At 38.5% G+C, this 24,176-nt stretch overlaps 1 protein-coding gene across 1 annotated transcript; it reads right to left on the bottom strand.

Annotated features, from left to right (window-relative positions):
* Window positions 1-21,510: 21,510 nt before the first annotated feature.
* On the bottom strand, window positions 21,511-23,325 carry LOC136253549 (uncharacterized). The gene is made up of 4 exons (XM_066046217.1): window positions 23,149-23,325; window positions 22,806-23,099; window positions 22,348-22,507; window positions 21,511-21,857 (listed from the first exon to the last, which is right to left on the bottom strand). Exons 1-4 carry the CDS (start codon window positions 23,323-23,325, stop codon window positions 21,511-21,513), a joined length of 978 nt encoding a protein of 325 aa, XP_065902289.1.
* Window positions 23,326-24,176: the final 851 nt, after the last annotated feature.

Raw genomic sequence — 24,176 nt, 5'->3', positions numbered from 1 at the left:
AAGTGGAAAATCTAAACTTTGAAAGTCAGACTTTTGGAAAAGCTATAAGACCAGTTTTTGCAGAGATGGTTACATATCAAACTATATACACATTATGAAGCTGCTGAATGGGTAAGGGGCAAGGGTGAATGTGCTAAACATTTCCAGTTAATAATATGTACTGCTGTTGAAATCATAATCAGAATTTCTGTCTTTGTGTTTTGTGTACATAGCACAACTGATGGAGGGAAGGAGACATAAATATGCTGTGCCACTTTGTTTTACAGTGAAGTAACCACTCATTGACTATAACTGCAATCAATAATGTAATATTCATACAGTACTTTCATCTGAAATCAAAACTAAAGTTGCATGATATAATGATGAACATGAATTCAATAAAACGTAACCAAAGGGGACTTAGGTTGATTCATGCCTACAGATCGGAAGATCCTATTTTGTCAACCTGGTCACATATGTATATACATGCCATTGTGTACACATGTCAACTTTCTGACCATGTTATACCACAGATATGATAATGATGATCATGTTAGCTAATATGTGGTTGTTAGTTAATCACAATGTTTCAATTAATGCCCACACTGATAAGATTGTCTTAATCAGTTAAGACTAATGTGATAATTGCATAGTTTACAATGTTAAAAACCTAAACAAGATGTATGTCTGATAACAAGAGAAGATTCTTGAGTATCATCTGCTGGACTGCTTACCTGAAGAGCTACAAGGATGATGAAATACATGAATTCCAGTGAGTAATTTAATTTAATTAACCCTCTCACTGCCAAATTTGTAGAGGCTCTAATCTACTGCTTTTAAACTGTTATAACTTATAAATCATACAATGTAATCATATACCAAATCTAGTCACACAATAGTGGCCAAGTACAGCCAGTGCGGGCACCAACAGACAAGTCTGTATTACACAGCAACCAAGAAAAATGCTGTTTTCACACCTTTGTAGCTCGATAGTGCCTGACTGGAAATTAACTATGTTTACTGTGAAACTCCCTCAGGGTGGGGCATCTACTGTTCAAATTTGAGCTGAATCTGCCAAGCCATCACTGAGACATGCGACTTCAAAATTTGTCTTAGTTTTTTCGTATTCTTCTTTTCACAACACTTAAAAAAATTACTATAACTCGCAGGTGCTTTAGTCTATTTTCTTCAAACTTGGAGGACAGTAAGAATGTAATGCAGCATGTGTACAGTACAAATTTCATATACTGTACATCAGATAAACAACAAGAGAGTTAAACATGTTTTTAAAAACTATGATGGCATTTTTTGTCATGGCTACAGGGTAAACTGCTTAAAGGAAGGACTTGAAAATTGGTCTGTACATGGAGTAACCATCATAATGCAAACCTTTTGTATTTTGAAAAGCAATAGAGTTACAGCTACAAAGTTATAAAGTAAAAACCAAACAAGTGTAAAATCTTGGGATCGAGATACTTTAATAGAGTAGTCACCGCAGGGTAAAAAAGATGCACACAAATGTCACAAAAAACTTACCAAAGATCAAACCAGGGGCCTCCATACCTAACACTTGCATCCTTAACCACTAAACCACTGCTATCTTGGCCAATCACCTCACTTAATTTCTACTTTATAAATGAAAATTCTAGTGATCAAGTTTATAACTTCATAGATCTACCAATGGAAGTACTAGAATATTCTATGTGTGTTCTATAAGAAGTCATCAAAAGTGCATTCTATTAGAGTAGTAGAATAATCTAATCAAAAACAGCCAAATTGTGAAAAAAGAGTATGGCCCTCAAAAGAAATACAGGGTGAAAAAAGATGTGAAATCAAAGGTGGTGGCCAAGAAATGACTGTGATGGTAGCTAGGTTAACAATGTTGGAGCAATTACTTTTCAATAGTAACTAGTTACAAGTTACATATTACTTGCAACTGAGCTATTTAGTTACAGTTACATATTACCCATATAATAAAGTAACTGTAATAATATTATATTACTTTGTGTCCACAACCTTAAGCTGTCACGTGTGAAACTACCACATTATCACGTGACATGATTGCATTGTTGGACAATATGCAAATCTCGGTTATAAGTGAATAAGCAGTGTTGGGCAAGTTACTTTTTAAAGTAACTAGTTACATTTTAAAAGTAACTATAGTTACATATTACTTGTAACTGAACTATTTAGTTACAGTTTCATATTACCCATAAAATAGAGTAACTATAATAGTATTACATATTATATTACTTTGTGTCCACAAACTTAAGCTGTCACGTGTGAAACTACCACTTTATCACGTGACATGATTGCGTTGTTGGACAATGTGCAAATCTTGGTTATAAGTAAGAAGTTGGTAAATAAGCTTCATTCAGTACACTTCATTACTTATAGTAATAATATTATGTAATATTAAATTCGTTACAGTAACTATATTACTTAGGTAACGTGCTACATTTAAGTAAAGTAACTTGAGTTATATTACCTGTTTTTATAGCGTATTTCGTTGTATTACTTAGTTACCACAAAAATAATATTACGTAATGCATTACATAAGTAACGCGTTACTCTCAACACTGTGAATAAGCTTCATTCAGTAGGCTTCATTACTTGAGTCTTCGTTGTGGCTAGGCGTTACTCAGTGGATTACTAACGAGATTTGTAACTTTGTTACTTGTATTATGTAATATTAGACTTGATAACGCGTTACATTTGTAAGTAAAGTAACTTGAGTTATATTACCTGTTTTTTAGCGTATTTCGTTTGCGTTACTTATGTAATGCGTTACATAAAAATTATTACTTTTGTGGTAACAAAGTTACCCTCAACACTGTAGGTTAATGGCAAAAATTTTAATAACACAACAATTCAGGTGAATTTGTGTTGCCTTCTCCAAGTTTTGGCACCAAATTCACCTGAATTGTTGTTATTAACGGCCACTGCTGCCATATGGCGGCATGGCATCATAACTCGCTCGTAGAATAAACTTTAGACTCGCATAACTTGTAAAACGCATTTCGTAGCAAGATGCGCTAGTACTGAAACGGACACACCCATAGAGGTTCCGTTTCTGGGATAACTAGATCCTTCCCGGACTAGCGCACGCAAGGGGTAACCAGCGCCCACGCAAAAACCCAACACGGCATACAAGAGTCCCAATGTTTAAGTATTTCAAAACGCATTTCTGCATTATTTCAATAAATATTTCATGTATTTATATGTATTTATAATTGGATTTCTCAGATAGTGTACAAGAGTCCCAAGGCGTTAGCTATCCCTCGAGCGAGCGTTTATTATGTAACAGCGTAAAGTGTAACCTGTTATAATTAAATTGTTCTTCGACATTAAATCTACTAGCTGATAACAAAGAAAGTGTTATACATCGATGGAGACAGGTAAAGTCGACAGTCGGCTGCTTTATCCCAGACGTGGCATGGTGGACATGAGTGCAGATACGCATGTGCAATAGCAGAAATGGGACAAATTCAAGGACAAATTACGAAGAAACCCGCAGTGCAATGGATCGCACTGTAAGTAAACCGCAAAATAAACTGTATACAATAGTTCTTTGGAGTGTAATACACCTTAGCAAATAGCTAGTTGGGATTCCGTTGTTTGTTCGGGCTGGTTTTTACAGAAATTTAGCATTGGTTGTCTAATAAATAAATAAAATAATAACTTCGTTGTGGTTACTGTTATGTAAGCAAAAACAACACAGTCAACCTCCTTAGTTTAAAGCGACTATTTGGATATATGGTTACTAAGTAGTTCTGTGTACTGGACGGTTAATACGGTGCAATTCAGCAAGGGGTCCTGACGAATTTGGCTGTCAATGGTAGGGTCTGCAACGCGAAAAATCGATATCTTCCAATCAACTACCTAATCACTATTGTCATTATTATTATTATTATTTAATTATTTATGGATGCACATACATAATAATTCAAAAGTAAAGGTTTAGGTTCCAGGCCTTTGTTCATATCCATGTCCTGTAGCTAACTTCCCAGAACTCATCAAGTTTTTGTTTAAATGAAGATATAGTAGGTGCTGAGACTCATAGGCAGCGGAAAGGGGGGCTAAGGGGCTGAAGCCTCCCTCGGTCTGCTGAGGGTATCACACCGAAATTATCTTTCTTGGAGTGGGGCTGAAAACCGTGATAAAGATCGAGATACTCTAATAGAGCAGTCACTCTAATAAAGTATTCAGTGTGTAGCGAGCTATGTAAGGATTTTTATGTAGTTTATCAGCCAGAAATGGTAGCTGGTGAGGTGGTAAGCTCTTGTCAGTTGGTTATGACCTTTTTTTAAAATTTATTTTAAAAAAAATTTTTTTTTAATTTTTTTTGGTCTCATCTTACCAAACTATAGAAATAAGTCTGGGTCAGCTTCCCCTCATATCAACTAGTTCCTCTGCCGCTGCTGAGACTACATTGTATGGTAAGGAATTCCACTCACTAACAACTCTCTGACTAAAGAAGTTTGCTCTCAATTGCAGTCTGGTTGGTTTTTTTAAAAGTTTCAAATAATGGCCTCTTGTGTGGTGTACAGTGCTTAGTGTAAAGAAATTAGACCAGTCAATATTGTAGTAGCTGTTCAATAGTTTATAAGTTTCAATGAGGTCTCCACGTTTCCTTCGATAATACAGGGAGTAGATTCTAAGTTCTCTTAATCTGGAGTCATGTGTTAGGCTAAGTGTAACTTGAATAATACCAACGTGGCAGCCAAGTTTGTCACTTTCTTCCGGTAGAAAACGATACAAATGTCTTAAAATCACGTGATTTTTTGTTGCAGCAGTTCGTAGGGTTCTTCGTATGTTACGATACTGCACTCTCAATATTGTTCAAGTAGTCTATCATCAAGTCAAAGTATTGGTGGTTTGATTTTATTGGTCAGTTTCCGGTGGCAGCACGATCTGTGCAGCTTTTTGGCGACAGACAAAATGTATTTGAAACATTCAAACTTTACGCTGACCTTCCAGGTTATCTTGCTAGTTCCAGCCCCCTAGCACCATCCCAACCAATCTTTCCTCCACCCTCAGCAGGCCTGACTTGGTGTTGGTTGCTAATTTGTTTGTTTGAATTGACAGTACCAACTAATACCCAGCAACATCTTCTTGCTGCTAGAGCTAGAAAGGAAGATCGATATAGCTCCTTGCAATATGCATGACCTCCAGCTTTCTGGGTTAATTGTCAACCTTGTTTCCATTGAAATTGGTTGTTTAGGCCACTTTTCGTCAGAAACAATATATTGCTCAAGTGGCTACTGCTTGTGAAGTGCCAAAGAAAACTGTAAGATCCTTGTTTGAGCAGGCAGCTCGCATTGCTGTGTACTGTTCTTACAGGATTTTTAATTCTAGAGCCTCCCCAGACTGGGATCTATTAGACCACCTTAGGTAAACTTTAAGTATTACATATATATATAGATAGATATTCTTTGGTGCATTGTAATTTAATTTTAGTTAATGTAAGTCTTGCCAGGGCTCCTGTACTGATCCATCAGTACATCGTACCCCTGTATGCTTGTAATGTATTTTGTTTTAATCATTAATACGTTTATTCTCCTCTCTTGCTCTGGAGCACAGGACAAGCAGAGCAGCAACTGCGCCGAGAGTCAGCAATGACCAGTACTAGGTAAAGTACCTGCATTCGGAATATGGTTATAATTGAAGCTTGTTAGCCATCTGGCTGAGCCATCTATATGCTGAAACTCGATCGACCAAAATGACACGATTTTTGCAAACAAATACCAGAATGGTTGATACATCAGTGAGACAGTTTCCAACAGCAAGGATGCAAAGCTTATAAACACCTAACAATACAGCTATCTCGCCCAGTAAACGCATAGCTGCATAGAACAATCAAATGCATGAAATAGACGCTCACGTGATCAACATTCAAATCGCGGAAATACACATGAAATCACCGGCTTTCATTTCTGAATAAGAACCATGCAGCGTGCTCCTTTTGTAAATATTTGTTTTAATTGTTCACTCAGGCGTGTGGTCTGGGCCAGTGCGGGTGTGTTTTATGCTGTGATGGCATCATAGGAAGAGTCTCAGGCTGGTGGGCTAATCGAGATGCTGAACCTAATGCACACAAACTGATTGTTACTTGATTCCAAGTGATTTTAATGTCATTGGAATAGATCATGATTGTATTTCCGAGATTTCAATATTGATCACGTGAGTGCCTATTTCATGCATTGGATTGCTCTATGCGTTTAGCTACTGGGTGAGATAGCCGTATTGTTAGTAGGGCTGAGCGATAGTGAATTTTTCACTGTCCGAACAATATTAAGACACTGTTCACGATAGACGATAGTAAAACGATAGTGATAATTCACCTATTTCCTATTAGTTGCCTTCAAAGAGAGTTGTAAGGAGAGATGTACCCATGCATGTATTTTGCATAAGATATTAAACAGCCTTTTAGGCTGATTCTTGTTCCAAAAAGTGATTATTTTAAAATATTTTGCAGATATTTCTCCGTATTTTACTTGTTCGATAGTAAATTTTCAAGCGATATAAGCGATACCGATAGTGATGCTATCCCGATATTCCGATATGCACATACTATCCCCCAGAGTTAGGTGTTTATAAGCTTCGTATCCTTGCTGTTGGAGACTGTCTCACTGATGTATCAACCATTCTGGTATTTGTTTGCAAAAATTGCGTCATTCATTACCAAACAACTCTGTATAAATATGGACATGTGCATTTGTATGCGAAACACCCTAATATAGTGCACACCATTACAGTCTGATTTGTTTGTACTCTGCCATTATCTTTAACTTTGTATATCCAACCTAAGTTACATTCCATAGCATAGCTAAAACTTTGTGGCTAACCATGTTAATTAACCACAGGCTATTAACACTATTAAAGCACTATAAGTAGCAAGCACAGTGTGAGTGTGAATGTGTGTGTGTGTGTGTGTGTGTGTGTGTGTGTGTGTGTGTGTGTGTGTGTGTGTGTGTGTGTGTGTGTGTGTGTGTGTGTGTGTGTGTGTGTGTGTGTGTGTGTGTGTGTGTGTGTGTGTGTGTGTGTGGCCGAGTTTCAGCATATAGATGGCTCAGCCTCTATCGCTATAATTTCAAAACTACACACCACAGAAGGCTGAAACTTTGGTGGTCCATTCCTTGGACACCGCTGATAATGCTGGGTGAATAAAAAAATTTTTTTATTGTGCAAACAAGTCGGGTCTTTACTGAGACGGTCACAAATCACCCTACCTTGTTGGAGAGTTCAGCTATGAAAAAGTCACCTTGTAGACAGCTCAGCTACAACAAATCAGTCTGAAGAGAGTACAGCCACATTGGAAGTGACTCTGTAGAGAGTTCAGCTACAAACAAATTACCTTGTAAAGATTTCTGGTCTACATGTAGGAGAGAGGACATGTGATAATTTTCAAACAGTATTAAATTTAGTAAAAAATAAACAAAACATTACTATAAAAACATCCATATAATTCAGCTCTTGATGTCTTCCTCCTTTCTGCAGTAAAGAAAAAGACAAGTAAAAGAAATGCCAAAGCTGGCCATAGGCTGGCTTTGGAGTACACAAATACAAAAGTGATATTTAATCAAAAGCAGCCAAGCTGTTAAAAAAGGGTGTGGCCCCCCAAAAAAGCCAGGGTGAAAAAAGATGTGAAATCCAAGGTGGCAGCCAAGAAATGACTGTGATGGTAGGTTAACCCATTGATAGAGTCCGCAACGCAAAAAATCGATATCCTCCAATCAACTACCTAACTATTGTCATGTGTTAGGCTAAGTGTAATTTGAATAACACCAGCATGGCAGCCAAGTTTGTCACTTCTGGTAGAAAACGATACAAATATCATAAAATCACGTGATTTTTCGTTGCAGCAGTTCGTAGCCCGCAAACCGAAAAATCGATATCTTCAAATCGACTTACAAACTACAGTCATGTGTAGGGGTAGGTCTAATCAAGAAAGCACTAGAGTGGCAGCAAATTTCATCCATCTCTTCTAGTGAAAATAACGCGAAACACCTTGAATTCGATCGATTTTTAGCCGTCGTAATTTGCAATGTTATTCTTTTGGGCCAAAACTCTCTCCCAAGCTTTAAGAGGTTGTCCACTCTTACTATGGAGTATAAGTAGTTTATTATAATTAATTAATATTTGGTGGTGGCGTCACGCACATCGCCAATCGGCGAAAAAACAAGACGTTTCGTGATCTGGAGCACAGCAGACTTGCAGGAAATACTGCAACATTTACTGCAGCGATCACCTCCAAGTCAAGCATCTGTGTGCAGAATATGGTGTGGATTAAACTTTGTTGACCATCTGGCTGAGACCAGCCTCACCCGATTTAGCGAAAAATTCCTCCATGATCCAACAAATACTGCAGTCTCGTGCAAATTAACACCTTTAGGTGTGCTGAAGTATGGAAATGATTGCTCAGAGCAAGTATAAACTTACAGAGATGGCTTGATTACTGACGGTAAATTTTACAGTTAGCCAATAACGAAATTTATTGTGCAAAACTAAACCTCTTGTAATGAAAGTTTTTCGGCACTCAGCATAATATTGCTGACTTGATAGGATTATAAAACACTGTAAGATGATCATTTCTGTAGCAAGGATGGAGTCCAGAGGTCTTGAGTACATGGCCAGATATAGCTATAGCTATAGATAGCTATGTACATGCAGGTCATGTAGCATAGTCATAATCATGCACACCTTTTGATATTTAAATCAGAGCTTATAATTATCTGATCATCTATTTTCATGTGATACTCAGATGCAGTAGCATGCAAGGTCAGATGGTATGCTCCCCAGATGAGTTTTTACATGCCTTGAAATCACATCTGCATGAAAAACTATCACACAAAGCCGTGATATTTCCTGGTAGCTAATTTTGTACTAAAGTATCAACTTATTCAGTCTCAATCATATCTATAGTAGCTATTATCATATCCTGTGCAAGACATTAAAACATATATTATAGTATTACCAAGAGTTCATAATATAAAGTAGTAAATATTGTATATTATAAACTCTTGGTATTACTTCCATGACACAAAATCTCTAAAAATGAAGTTTAGTTATTTGGAAGAAATTTAATTTGATTTTAATTGTTATAATGAGATGCCAATCAGATGATTTGCTGGAACTTGAAAATTGACATAGTTATAAATTAGATCAAACATTTAATAAGAACAGTAGTCACATATCACTGAATTTAAAGTAAATATCATGATGACTTTGTTGTATTAATATTCTTCACAAAATTCAAATAGTTGAAAATTTGTCCTACACTGGGTCCTGATTTTGAAGAGTATGAGGCAAAATTTTAATAGTTTGAAAATTACATGGAATGTATAAGAGTGGCCCACACTGATATAGGATACACAAAAAGTACATACGTTAAACTGTTGACTTGAAGATTGCTTTCAGGTGTATATCTCAACTTTTGATTTTATTTTACTTTTCCTCACAGTAGTTGGCAGAACCACTTTTCCCTACCATCAACTGAATTGGAGCAAACCCTTGGTTTCTGCTTTTGATAGCTACTATAATTATTGCTAATACTTTCCCCATGCATATAAGTGGGCTCAGCATATATACATACCAAATAGTACATTGCATATCAAAATGAAAATGCTATGTCTAGACTATACCTTTTAGCCCTGTTGAGTATGAGGAAGATATTTTTCAGAAAAAGGCACTATGATTTTACTATATAGCATGTAATATACCAACAGTAAATTATATAGGTCAATTTATACCAATGCAACATAGCTATACTATGTATAACTTGAAGGAAACTCTCCAATAGAGCAGTCAGATATTCTTATAGAACCGTCAGAAATTATAATGTTGATACTTTTAAATCTTTACTATTATAGTTACATGTAATTAAGTTTATTAACGTTTAGTTTGTTAACTAATCATGTACATTATACTCGTGATTTAGGTTTGTACATTATACAATAATAATTGATTTTTCATACATAACGTCACTGAAATTGATCAACAAATTGCAAAAATGATTATTTAACTGCGCTCAGAGTAGTTGTCAAGTGTATTCCACAATATATTTTGTAAAATTATATATTAGCTATGAGAGGCTTGGTTTTGTGCAATAAATCGCTTTTCGCATGCCGTAATCGATTAAAGTGTTCGTAATCTAGCAGTCGATGGAAGTTTATACTTGTGCTGTGTAATCATTTTCATAATTCAACACACTTAAAGGTACTTATGTGTACTAGACTGCAGTATTTGTTGGATCATGGAGGAATCTCTAAATCTTGCGAGGCTGGTCTCAACCAGATGGTCAACAAACTTCAATCAACACCATATTCTGCATACAGGTACTTGACTTGGAGGTGATCACTGCAGTAAATGTTGCAGTATTTCCTGCAAGTCTGCTATGCTCCAGATCATGAAATGTCTTTTTTTTTGCCGATCGGAAATGTGCGCGATGCCACTACCAAATATTGATTAATTATATTAAACTACCTATACTCCATAGTAAGAGTGGACAACCTCTTAAAGCTTGAGAGAGAGTTTTGGCCCCAAAAAATAACATTGCAAATTACGACAGCTAAAAATCGATCGAATTCAAGGTATTTCACGTTATTTTCACTAGAAGAGATGGATGAAATTTGCTGCCACTCTAGTGTTTTCTTGATTAGACCTACCCCTACACATGACTATAGTTTGTAAGTCGATTTGAAGATATCAATTTTTTGGTTTGTGGACCCTATGACGTAGGGTTCTTCGTATGCCACGATATTCACTCTCAACATTGTTCAAGTAGTCTATCATCACGTCAAAGTATTGGTGGTTTGATTTTATTGGTCAATTTCCGGTGGCAGCATGATCTGTGTAGCTACATTTGGTGACAGACAAAATGTTTCTTGCTCTGGAGCACAGGACAAGCAGAGCAGCAACTGCGCCGTGGGTCAGCAATGACCAGTACTAGGTAAAGTACCTGCATGCGGAATATGGTTATAATTGAAGTTTGTTAGCCATCTCAGTAGCAGTAACTGTTAGTAAAGCAAGAAGACGTCTGGGTCTAATTAGTAAGTGCTTTATTAACTTAAGTCCTCAAACCTTTTCTTACTTATACAAGTCTATTGTAAGACCATGTCTTGAGTATGGCAACATCATATGGGGTCCTAATTACAATACAAAGTAGACAAAGATGCAATCGAAAAGGTCCAACATCTACCTTATGAAGAACGTCTAAAATTCCTCAAATTACCTACTTTAAAGTATCGGAGACTTCGTGGGGACATGATTATGACCTACAACATATTAAATGGACATCTAAATGTGAATGAAACTACTTTTTTACAAGAGCATGGACAGCAATTAGAGGGCACTCTTGCAAACTGTTCAAGCAATTTGCTTTTAGAGAGGTTCGACAGAATTATTTTTCTCACCGTGTAGTGAACAACTGGAACTCCCTTCCTAGTGGTAGCTACTGTGGAGGCTCAATCAACTGATGAATTCAAGAAGTTGTTTGACAACTTGAACAATGACATTATGTTTAGCATAGATTTATTGTAACATAGGATCAGAATTTACAGGCTTTGCTTTTTTAATTCCTGTATAATAATAACAATAATAAGAGCAAGGTAATCGATTTGTACAGTGACTATATACTGAACATAAACTACAGGTACTTACATTCGCAGCCATAACTTCCGTTTGGATTAGTCTACAATGTTGCAATTTGGCTTAAAACGTTCACCATGGATCAGGACATCAGCCAAGGTATAGTATTAGCCCTGTAGGCACTTGCGAATATGGATATGAAGGTGGTTTGTTAGAAGAAACAATGACAATCTTGTTGACGTTTATCGTATCGTAAACAAACGCACGTGACACACATACCGTTGGAGCTAGAGAAGCGAAACAAAGATTTTTCGAACTGTCTATGAACAGGCGAATAAGATGGTATATAGTTTTAAATAATTTGAGTCTTCCTTCTTTGAGTACTGGCCCGATAAAAACTTGCATAGTTTTTTTTGTAGCATGCGTAATTTTACGAATTATTTTTAAATTTCAATTTTCTCAATCGCATGCTTGTGCGAACAAGTCGAGTTTTTCAGTTGCTGAGACAATCACATTTGTTTGCAGCTAAACTCTCTACCGGGCGATTTGTTTGTAGCTGAACTTTCTACAGGGTGACTTTGTTGTAGCTGAAATCTCTTCAGGGTGAATACTGAATTCTCCATGGGTTTGTAGCTGAACAGGGTGACTTGTTGGTAGCAGAACACTCTACAGGGTGACTTGTTTAATAATACTGAACTTTCCATACAAAGTTTGTTTGTAGCTAAACTGTCTACAGGGTGACTTGTTTGTAGCTGAACTCTCTGAGAAGTGACTTTTTCTGTAGCTGAAAGCTCTCCAGGGTGACTTGTTTAATACTGAATAGTTTTGCAGGCTGATTAGTTGGTTATATATATATCTCTACAGGGTGACTTGTTTGCAGGGCAGGGGTGACGTGTTTGTAGGGATGACTCGTTTGTGGCTGAACCTTCCAAATGGGAATTTATCTGTAGCTGAGCTCTCTACAGGGTGATTTTTTGAAGCTGAACTTTCCACGTAGTGATTTATTTGTAGCTGAACTCTTTAACTGGTGACTTGTTTCTAGCGGAATACTCTACAGGATGACATGTTTGTGGCTGAACTCTACAGGGTGACTTGCACTGAACTCTCTCTTGGTTGACTTTTTAAAGCTGCATTCTACAGGTGATTTGCTTGTGGCTGAACTCTCCAGAGGGCGATTTATTTGTAGCTGAACTCTTTACACTGTGACTTGTTTATTACTGAACTCTTTACAAGGTGATTTGTTTGTAGCTGAACTCTCTACACAGTGACTTGTTTGTGGCTGACCTCTCACAGGATGACCTGTTTGTAGCTGAACTCTCCACAGGGTAATTTTTTTGCAGCTTATCTCTCTTCAGGGTGACTTGTTTGTAACTGAACTCTCTACAGGGTGACTTGATTGTATAGATGAACTCTCTATTGGGTGAATTGTTGTTAGCTGAACTCTACATGGTGACTTGACTGTAGCTGAATGTTCTAATAGAGTGGCTTATTATGGAGCTGAATGTTCTATTAGGGTGACTGCACTATTAGAGTATCTCGATTGCGCACTTGTTAGACCTACAGCTAGTTCATTTTCGTGGTGACTGTAACTCAGTGGTTTTAATCTGATTCCTTGTAAACCACTAAAAGATTGTTCTAAACTATATTAATCTACCTCTCTACCTATTTTCAGCTGATTCCATTTACTAGTTTGTCTGGTACGGATGGCAAGTAATGTTTTTTTATTAGCAAAACTAAATCGTGCGCTTTTACATATGGTTGGTGTTTTTATTATTATAACTCCATGACTGTTTGACTACTTCTTTCAAGCCGGCCTTAAAAGGTTTGCACTAGCTATACGCTGTTCACTTCATTTACAGACCGATTTTCAAGTCATATTCTTTCAAGCGGTTTACCCTGTGGCCATGACAAAAGCTACTATCGCATTTTTCGAAAATCGCTTATAACTCCCTGCATGGTTATTCATCCGATGTGTACGAAATTTGGACTGTAAATGTGCTGTATTACGTTCGTACTGCCCTCCAAATTTGAAGAAAATTGATGCCCGAGTTATAGCATAGATAAGGCCACTCCAAATAAACTTTCCCGTCCTGGAGTCAAGCATATTTGCATGCGGGCGGGCGGTCCATTTCCATTATTTCATTATAAGATTGGCAGCTCTTTCAAGCCAGTATTTGCCTGGCACAACCATAAAAGCATGCTTATTAATAAGCTTGTTCCTTCCTTTTTAAATTGCAAAAATAACACAAACGTGAATCATAGCACTGCTGACATGTGAGCTTTACTGAGCCTGTCAGTATGCAAGAATAACCGGAAAATAATAGAAGAATACGGAATAATGGAATAGTTAGAGCTGACAGTAACCAGATGCGGGCGGTGGACAGGAAACAGAGAATTTATTTGGAGTGGCCTAATATGTAAGGTATATATTATCTATGGTAACAGTTACCATCACAGGTAGGAAGGGTAGCTATACCCAACACACATAGCGTGGGTACTGACACACAAGTACACACCTTCTTAATCAATGTTATCCACATTCGTACTGTTACCAGCGGTGTTTGCTGTATCATCACCTTCGCCATCGTTGCTTCTGTAAACTTTATAACTGGAATATGTTATTATTATTACTATCAATTTTATCTAAAGAAAGGGTACACAAAAGGCTTGTAGCCTGTACAAGGCGGGTGGTCCCCAAAACACATACACAGTACAAAAAGCAATACAGAAACATTGACTAAAAAAATTGACTATCCACAAGCAAACAAAAACAACAAACGAGCAAACAAAAGCAACTATACAAAAAGTAATACTAAGTGAGAGACATCAGTTAAACAAGTAACATTGGAGCCGTGATCTAAATAAGCATGATGGTAAGGACAAAATTTCATATGGGATTGAGTTACAAACAAATGGTGTGTTCACGTAGAAGGAATATCTAAATGCATTGATGGAAGAAGATCGAGTCTGCAGTCAGTGGATGAGATTGTGTAGAGTTAGTGTTAAGATTAAATGTTAAGATTAAAGTGGTGACAGGAATTGATTGGAGTTTGTTTATGCATAATGGAGTGCACCATAATGACACTCTGGTATTGTCGTCGCGATGCCAGCGTAGGCCACTTCAGTTCCTTCAAGCAGTCATCAGTGTTCTTACTCCACCTGTACAAAGTGGAGTCATATCTACTCTTAATCCATCGAGCAGCTCTACGTTGAACAGACTCTAACAAGTTGATATTCTTGGTGGTATGGGGGGACCACACAGTGTAGCCATATTCCAGACTGGGTCTCACTAAAGCCTTGTATGCCAACGATTTTGCAGCATCAGTGCAGCCATACATAGCACGACGCAGCCTATTTAAAACATAGTGAGGCTTTCTGAACAATTTTCTGACAATGATCTGTCCAGTTCAATTTAGAGTTGATCAAAACCCCCAAATACTTTATCTTAGTGACCCACCTAATGGATTGCAGTCCAATAGAATATGTAAAGGAAACTGGTGTTCTCTTATTTGTGATATTAATAGCTTCACATTTATGAGGGTTAAGATTTAATTGCCAATGAAGAGACCAGTTGTAAATGCGGGACAAATCATCTTGGAGCTTTAAACAACCGTCCTGTGTAGATACTTTAGCGTAAAGTGAAACATCATCAGCAAATACTCTAATAGAAGAAGACTGAACCACAGATGTGATATCATTTATATATACGATGAACAACAGTGGCCCCAAGATGGAGCCCTGGGGAACACCAGATAAGACTGGAAGCCATTCAGAAAACTTGCCATTGATAACAACTCTTTGAAAACGAGAGGTTAGAAATTGATCTATCCATTGTAATAAATCACCAGTGATGCTTATGCTCTCCAGCTTTAGTAATAGATGTTGATGTGGTACACTGTCAAAAGCTTTGACAAAGTCTAACAGTAAACAGTGACAACTGTCACAACAGTCTAGTGTTTCTGCCCAATCATTAGCAGCTTCAATAAGCAGATGGGATGTAGAGTGACCCTTGCGAAAACCATATTGGTTGGAATTAAGTAACCCACTTTTAGTTAAGATGTCTGTTAAACTCGACAAAATAATTTGTTCCATTGTCTTTATAACTAATGATGTTAAACTAATCGGGCGATAATTAGAAACAATATTCTTCTTGTTACGCTTGAAAACTGTAACAACATTACCTGTTACCCAGTCTTGTGGTAATTTTCCAGTGCGCACGGACAAATTGAACAGGTAGGCTAAAGGGGTAGCAATGAACTCTGCACAATGTTTCAATAAAAAACCTGGTAAAAAATCAGGCACACAAGCCTTAGAGGCATTGATATTACATAGATGGTCATAAACAGTAGCTGGTGAAAAATTGACGGAGTCAATAATAGAAGGTGAAAAATCAATAGATGACTTCACTGTGTTAAAGTGAGTCATACTGTATCTTCTTTAGTAAACATTGAATAAAAATATTTGTTAAAAACTTCAGCCTTTTCAGCATCGTCAGTGATGGTAGCATTATGATCAGTTAGAGCAGGAATAGGGTCATGCCTACCTTTGCTGGAGTTTACCCAATTCAAGAACTTCCTCGAGTCATTGGAATAGTTTTTGCACAGTGACTCAGTAAAATGTTTAGTATCCATTCTAGTTTTACTCCGTACCTGATTACTGACACGTCGATACTTACAGATCAAGAACTGGGAAGGAGAGGGTGACGACTTAATTTTAGAATATAATCAACGCTTCTGTCTGATTAGGTGAACAGTGTCATATGAAAACCAGTGCTTTAACTTTTTGCGTCACCATTTCAATTGCGGCACAGCAACATCTACAGCCCCAAAAAACAAATCTTTAAACAACATCCAGGATTCTTCAACAGTATCACATTGTTCAATAAGATTCCATGGAATATGAGATAATGTTTTGTTCAACAATACTAGATTGGCCTTTTTATAATTGTAGAGACTTCTGCTACAAGGTTCTTGTGGTGTAGAAAGGATGTTAAGGTTAAAATGTATTGCATCATGATCAGTAGATGGTAAATTGTCAACTACCTCTGTGTTAACAACAAGGTCAGGACAGTTGGTAAAAACAAGGTCAAGGATGTTATCCTGACGAGTAGGATCTGATACTAACTGATACAAAAAGTTGTCTCTAACAAACTGACACAGACTGTTAGCCACCAGGGTGGAAACTGTTGGTGACACTAAAGCCCAGGCAATATTAGGAACATTGAAGTCTCCACAGAGAATGATTGGAGAATTTGGCACTGATAGTAAACAGTTGCTTAAGGCATTCACACTCTCAACAGTAGCAGAAGGTGGTCTGTAATAGACTCCAAAGAGAAAGGAATTGTTGGATCCAGAAATTTCAATCAACAAGAGTTCATCACAAAGTTGATTCAAGTCATCTCTACACAAAACCTTCAGATGGTTTTGAACAATAATAAGTACACCTCCTCCATGTCAAGTACGATCCTTGCGAAAAATCACATAAAACCTTTTGGACACACCTCAGTATCTGAGATTGAGGAATCCAAAAATGTTTCTGTTATAGCAAGTATGTCAACACTGATAGAACATATAAGGGCAAATAAGTCATGCCGTTTTGGTAAAATACTTCTGGCATTAAGACATAAACATGAAAGGCCGTGGTGCTTAGTGGAGCACTCACTGGAATAGACATTATTCATACATGCTGTGCAAAACCAAGCGTTTTTTAGGGACATCTGAATCATCTCATCATAAAGTGAGTCGGACAAAGATGGATCACACGAGTCATGAACCCACTTGTCGCACGAGTCACAGCAGACAGCTTTATCATTATCCAAAACATTTATCCCACAAACGGAACAGGGAAAATCAATAGTGGGTCCAGGATTCAGCTGTACATCACCGCAGAGTAGCAATAAATACAGGTGAAATGATTTATGATTCCGTTTAATCATCACAACGCGAACAGAATTTGAAAAATCTACAAATAGCAGTTGTTGAAGCAAACCAAGCGGATCTCCATCACAATATACGCCTTGAGTTTCTGTATTAATAACAGTAAACCGAAGAAAGACAAAATTCATCACTAGAGCAAAAACTAAGAAAACGGCATTTTCTTAGTCCTGTAAAACACACACTTGTCTGTTACACGCCTAGCTACACTGGCTGTACTTGGCCGCAAGACACACTATCATGGGTCTTGATATTACCAAATATTGAAGTAAACCATGCAATAGATCGGTCAATGGAAGTTCTAGATGTTCTAGTACATTCTTTGTATGTGTGTTCTATTAGAAGTCCTCAAAAAAATGTGCACTCTAATAGAGTACTACAATAATATTACCAAATATTGTAATAAAACATACAATACATTTTTATAAGTCTGTGTTCAATCCCCAGCTGGTTACAGATCTTAAGATTTTAACGGTTCAACAGTGTCAGATTGGTGAGAAATAAAAATTTCAACCATGCTGTTATACTGTTAATGTACAGGGCACTGCAAATTATCACAATTGGGGTGTAGGAAGACTGCTCAAGAAGCTGGCATAGAATTGGCAGTGCATTTTCCAGGTTAGGTTGAGTTGTCATGTATTGGTTACTCCATGTTCTATATAGGTATCCATGCAAAGGAACAATATAGAATACACTTGTATAACATTCTTTAATGTATTATTCAGTACACATTGTTCTAATTTAGTTGGAATATACATACATTTAAGTAGAGCCAGGACAGCTATTAAGGGGTATAACTAGAAGGTAATAGAATATACATACATTTAAGTAGAGCCAGGACAGCTATTAAGCGGTATAACTAGAAGGTAATAGGATTATGGGCCTCTTGTGGTGCTCAAAACAGATCATAAATGGAGCCTGATGGGCATGCCTGGACAGGCTTGTGATAGAGGTCTCCTCTGATATGCAGGCATGTCGTGTTTGTGATTTCAAGCTCCAATAATTCCTGTCAACTACTGAGAGTTCCAGAGACATTTTGGGGATAACCCAACTGTAATGTTCTTATCGTCATATAATCAACCCAACACAACACATTTACAACAAGCTGTACAGCAATCAAGCATGAAAAGATTCAGGTCTACAAGAATGTGCTAGCACGTGATACAAGAACTAACAATGTGATGTAATGCATAATGGTGTATGCATCAATTACTACATTCCTCCCCAACTAGTTTTGGACATTGTCACTGTGATGAGGATTTGGCTTTCTGAGCCGAGATGAACGACGAAGTGGAACAATTTGTTCTGTCTCTGAAACTGAAGTTGGAGAGTTAGTAGTTTCTGTAATATCAGGTGATAGAGTAGTAAGTGGAACAATGTCATCAGAGTCTGTGTCTGGATATGTCTCTTGTACTGTCCTGATTCTAATGTGGTCTACATGTCTGCACCAGGTACGGCCATCACTTAGTTTCACTACATATGATACCGGGCCAGTCTGTTTTTCAATTGTACCAGCTAACCACTCTGGATGACCATTATTGTTATAGACATACACTGACATACCCACCTGCAATTCACGTTGCTTGGAGTGAACATCATGGTTCTCTTTCTGCTTGGCTTGTTTACAATGTACCCTACTAGCCATGTCTGGTCTTAAGAGGTCAAATGGTGTCCGTAACTTCCTTCCAAACAAAAGCTCTGCAGGTGAAACCTTAGTTGTTGACTGGGGTGTCATTCTGTAGCGAGAAAGAAGTCGAACTACCCTTGACTCAATAGTACCACCAGTAATGTTCTTCAAGCCATCCTCCACTATCTGAACATACCGTTCTGCTAACCCATTAGAAGCTGGATGGTAAGCAGTGGTCCTGATATGTTTGATACCATTTTGTTTAACAAAAGCTTGGAATTCTTGACTTGTAAATGCAGATCCATTGTCACTGACAATTACTTCAGATATGCCTAGCATCGCAAAAGTCACTTGTAGCTTGTCAATAGTCACAGCTGAGGTCGATGAAGTAGTGACATGGACATCTAACCATTTTGAATGGCTGTCTACCATAACTAAGAACATACGTCCTTCAAGCGGTCCGGAATAGTCAATGTGGATTCTAGACCACGGTCTATCTGGCTATTCCCAAGGGTGCAATGGTGCTAAGGGTGGCTTCTTCTGGTTTGTCTGACATGGATCACAATGCTTTACTTTCTGTTCAATCTCAGCATCCAACCCAGGCCACAAAAAGTAACTGCAGGCCAAGCTCTTCATTCTCTCCATTCCTGGGTGTGCCACGTGCAATTCATCAAGTAACTGTTTTCTTCCCTGTGGTGGAATGACTACCCGGTTAACCCATAATATACAATTCTCCTCAACACTCAACTCTTTAGAGCGGTTCTGGAATGGTTTAAGTTCAGCAAGTACTTGTTTAGGCCAACCATGTAACACATACTGCATTACCTTAGACAACACTGGGTCAAACTGTGTCCAGATTTTAATTTGTTTAGCAGAAACTGGTGTACTGGCTAACTGTTCCATTACTAAGATAGTCTCGGCAGGTTGTGGTACTGATGTAGGCATATCTGGAAGTGGTAGTCTGCTACAAGCATTTGCATTAGCCTGTTCAGGACCAGGTCGGTACTGTATCTTGTAGTCATATGAACTCAACATTAAAGACCAATGCTGTAGACGTGCTGAAGCCATTGTTGGTATAGCCTTGTAAGCATTAAAAATATGCATTAGTGGTTTGTGGTCAGAGTAGATCACAAAATGTCTACCATGATATTGATGAAAATGTTTAAGTCCAAAGATTATTGCCAATGCTTCTTTGTCTAGCTGTGAGTAACGTCGCTCTGCTGGGGCTAATGTTCTGGATGCGAACGCGATTGGTCTTTCTATGCCTTGTGCAAGACGATGAGACAACACTGCACCAACTCCGTATGGAGAGGCATCACAACTGAGCAGCAGTTCACAGTCAGGGTCATAATGGACTAATAGTGCATCAGACGTTATCTGTTTCTTTACTGATTGAAAGCAGGGGCGGATCCAGGGGGGTTCCAAGGGTTCCATGGAATCCCCCTTTTGAAAGAGCCTCTCTTACTCGAGATACTCTAATAGACCAGTCAAATCGATATACTCTAATAGAACAGTCACAGTAGTCTTTTGAGGGGCAGTGTAGCAAGTTATGAATCTAGATATAAATAAGGAAATATAGTTGGTAAAGGTATCTATGGTGAGGGACAGCTGTTGTCAGCAGGTGATGACCTTTTTTTTGGGTCTTCAACTTACACTAGTCTAAAATTGCAATTCCAAAAATGGAACCCCCCTTTTTAATAGTCTGGATCCGCCCCTGGAAAGGATTTCTTTTGTTCAGCTCCCCAGTTCCAATTGGTGTTTTGTTGAGCAAACTGTACAAGGGTGCCAAGGTGGTAGCCAGACTACTCAGAAATTTACCATAATAATTAACTAGCCCTAGAAAGGCTTTCAATTCTGACAATGATTTTGGGGGTGGGGCATCTAGGATTGCTCTGACTTTGGAAGTTGTGGGTTTCAAGCCATCAGGTGTTATGTGGGTGACTCAAATATTCAATTTCAGTTAGGAGGAATGCACATTTTTGACGTTTCAATTTTAAACCAGCTGATTCTAGTCTAGTCAGGACTTCACTAAGATGTTCTAGGTGTTCTGTATCATTCTGTTTTACCAGTCACCAATATGTCATCAAGGTATACGCTTACATTAGGTACTCCCTGCAGTAAAGTCTCAATTGTTCTCTGAAAAATAGCCGGTACGGCAAAGATACCAAAAGGTAAACGGTTAGACCTATAGAGCCCTTTGTATGTGTTAATAGTTGTCAACGTTTTAGACTCATCATCCAATAGCAATTGCTGATATGCTTGTGATAGGTCCAATTTTGTAAAAGCTTTCCATCCAGACAATGCAGAAAACAATTCTTCAATTTTGAGTAACGGATAAACATCAGGTTTTTTATTAACGGTGAGCTTATAGTCCCCACATAATCATATGGACCCATCCTGTTTAAGAACAGGGACTATAGGGACAGCCCATTCAGAAAATGTGACCTTTTCAATCACCCCAGAAGCTTCAAGGCGATCTAACTCAGCTGCTGCCTTTTTCTGCATTGCCAGGGGTACAGGTCGTGCTTTACAGAGCTTAGCTTGTACACTAGCATCTACTTGCAATGTAACCTTTGTACCCTGAAGAGTGCCCAACTCATCAGAAAACAACATGCTGTGTTTATGTAACATGTCTGAAAGGGTTTGGTTAACCTTCACATTGTAAATGGTTTGCCAATCTAATTTTAAATGGCTTAGCCAATCCCTTCCCAGTAGGTTAGGGCCATCACCTGAGACCACAATTAAAGTAAGCTGTTTGTTCTGATTGTGGTGAGACACTGTGACTTCAATAGCACCCAAAATGGAAATTCTTTTACCAGTGTAGGTCTGTAAGGCCCCTATTCGGTGATTATTAGTTTCTCATCCAGCCTTTCTAATTATTATGATGCGGGCAGGAGGGTATTACCATTATGCCATTATTGTATAATATTAACACACTGATGTAGAGACCTTGTCCAAATTGTCTTTCTTTCTTACTACAAACATTTCCTTCACCAGCTGATTCTACTTTTCGTGATTGCCAACTGTTTTTCGACAGTCAACTGAAAGCCTGCTTTGATGAAGTCGATAGAGCACGATTGCAACTGGCACTGCAGCAATTTGCTAAGGAAACAACAGTTCTCCTGGTGATATATAGCGAATTGTAGTGTTCATCAACAAAAAATAACGGTTTGGTATCACGTGTTCTTCTGAGCATGCGCAGAGTAAATAATGGCTTACCATACGGTAGCTTAAGAAGGATGCAGGCGGTGGATGAGAAACTAATAATCACCAAATAGGGGCCTAACTGAACATTAGTGGATTTCATGGGAGGTCTTTTCTCACCATTCCACACAGTTTTGTAGGTGTTCTCACTTATTAGTGAAACAGAAGCACCACACTGTTAAAATGAAGAGTAACCACAAATCTCAAGGAGTTTACCAGTGTAGGGAGGATTTAACACTCCTGGAGAGTAACCATTACTCTAAAGGAGTAACTGGGGAGTAACACATGCTCTGAAGGTGGTGTCACTTACTCTTCAGAATAATGGTTATTCTCTTCAGAGTGTTGGTTACTCTCCATGGGGTGTTAAATCCTCCCTACACTGGGAACTCTTCAGAGTGGTGGTAACTCTTTATTTTTAACAGTGCAGTATCCACCTCCATGGTCAAATCACTACCATGCACATTTACACTCACTTTAAATGGATCTGTTCCTGAATGCTGGGTGTTGCTCAGATTAAACAATGTATACTCTTCCAGTTGTGATTGATCTTGCTGATTCTGTTGATTTCCCTCACTTTTAGTTTCCAACTCGGGTTCAATTGCTGTGACTTGGTTCGTTGGTTTAGGTGGTTTGCTTGTACCAGTTTTGCTGTTACTCTGTGTTGTATGTTTAGTGACCTTCTTACGGCTTTTCAGTACAAGCTTTGGCAATGTGGCCCTTCTTTGAGCACTTGTGACATGTCGCCTCTTTGTAAGGGCAACTAGCAGCTAAATGTGTTCCGCCACAACGATAACAGGTAACACTTGTTAACAAGACATTGTTAGGTGTGCCCTGAGGAATCATAGATTTGGAGTCCTTCTCCGCGGTTTCAGAGGCTTGAGCTATCTGCACTGCTTTAGCAAAGGTCAAATTCGGTTCTGCCAATAGCCTGCGTTGAAGTCGGATGTCCCCTATTCCACAAACAAGTCTGTCTCTCAGGAGATCTTCGAGCATATAGATCGCCGTAAGCACAATGTCAGTGAATGAGTTGAAAGAGCACGCAACTCTGCTACATAAGCTGCAACGGTCTCGCCTTGCTGACGGATTCGAGTGTTAGGACTCGAGTGTTAAACTTGTAACCGCGCTGGCCAATGGTCGAAGGAGTAGGAGCAAAATGTGCTTTCGCTTTGGCTAACAGGTCCTTGTAGTCCACTTCATTGGGCTTTGTAGGTGCCACCAAACTGCGAATTAACTTGTAAGTAGCCGCTCCACTTTCACTCAAGAGAATTGCCCTCTTTTTCTCGGCCTCCTTCCGGCACGTCGTGTGCTATACAATAGTTCTCGAGATAGTCGACGTAGTCTTCCCATTCCGTTGGTTCGCCAGAGAATGTTCCAATGCCCATTCTTGCAGCCATCATTCCAGTTTTTGAATCCTTGTCGCTAGTGGCGGAGGAAGTAGTTGATATGAGGGGGGGCTCCGCTGAGCTGACCCAGACTTATTTCTATAGTTTGGTAAGGTGAGACCCCCCCCCCCAAAAAAAAAGGTCACAACCAACTGACAAGAGCTTTCCACCTCACCAGCTACCATTTGTAGCTGATAAACTACATAAAGATCCTTTCATAGCTCGCTACACACTGACTACTCTATTAGAGTGACTGCTCTATTAGAGTATCTCGATCTTTATCACGGTTTTCAGCCCCACTCCAACAAAGATAATTTCGGTGTGATATCATTCTGAGGGGGGCCTAAGCCCCCCCTCAGCAGACCGAGGGGGGGGGGGGGGGGGGGGCTTTAGCCCCCTAGCCCCCCCCTTTCCGCCGCCTATGCTTGTCGCCAAATGTAATCAGTTCTTATCGTCATATAA

Source organism: Dysidea avara, chromosome 4 (assembly GCF_963678975.1).
Source record: "Dysidea avara chromosome 4, odDysAvar1.4, whole genome shotgun sequence".
In the NCBI taxonomy this organism is placed as follows: Eukaryota; Metazoa; Porifera; class Demospongiae; order Dictyoceratida; family Dysideidae; genus Dysidea; species Dysidea avara.
Note: the sequence above shows the minus strand (reverse complement) of the source record. Positions and strands in the feature narration are given on the sequence as shown.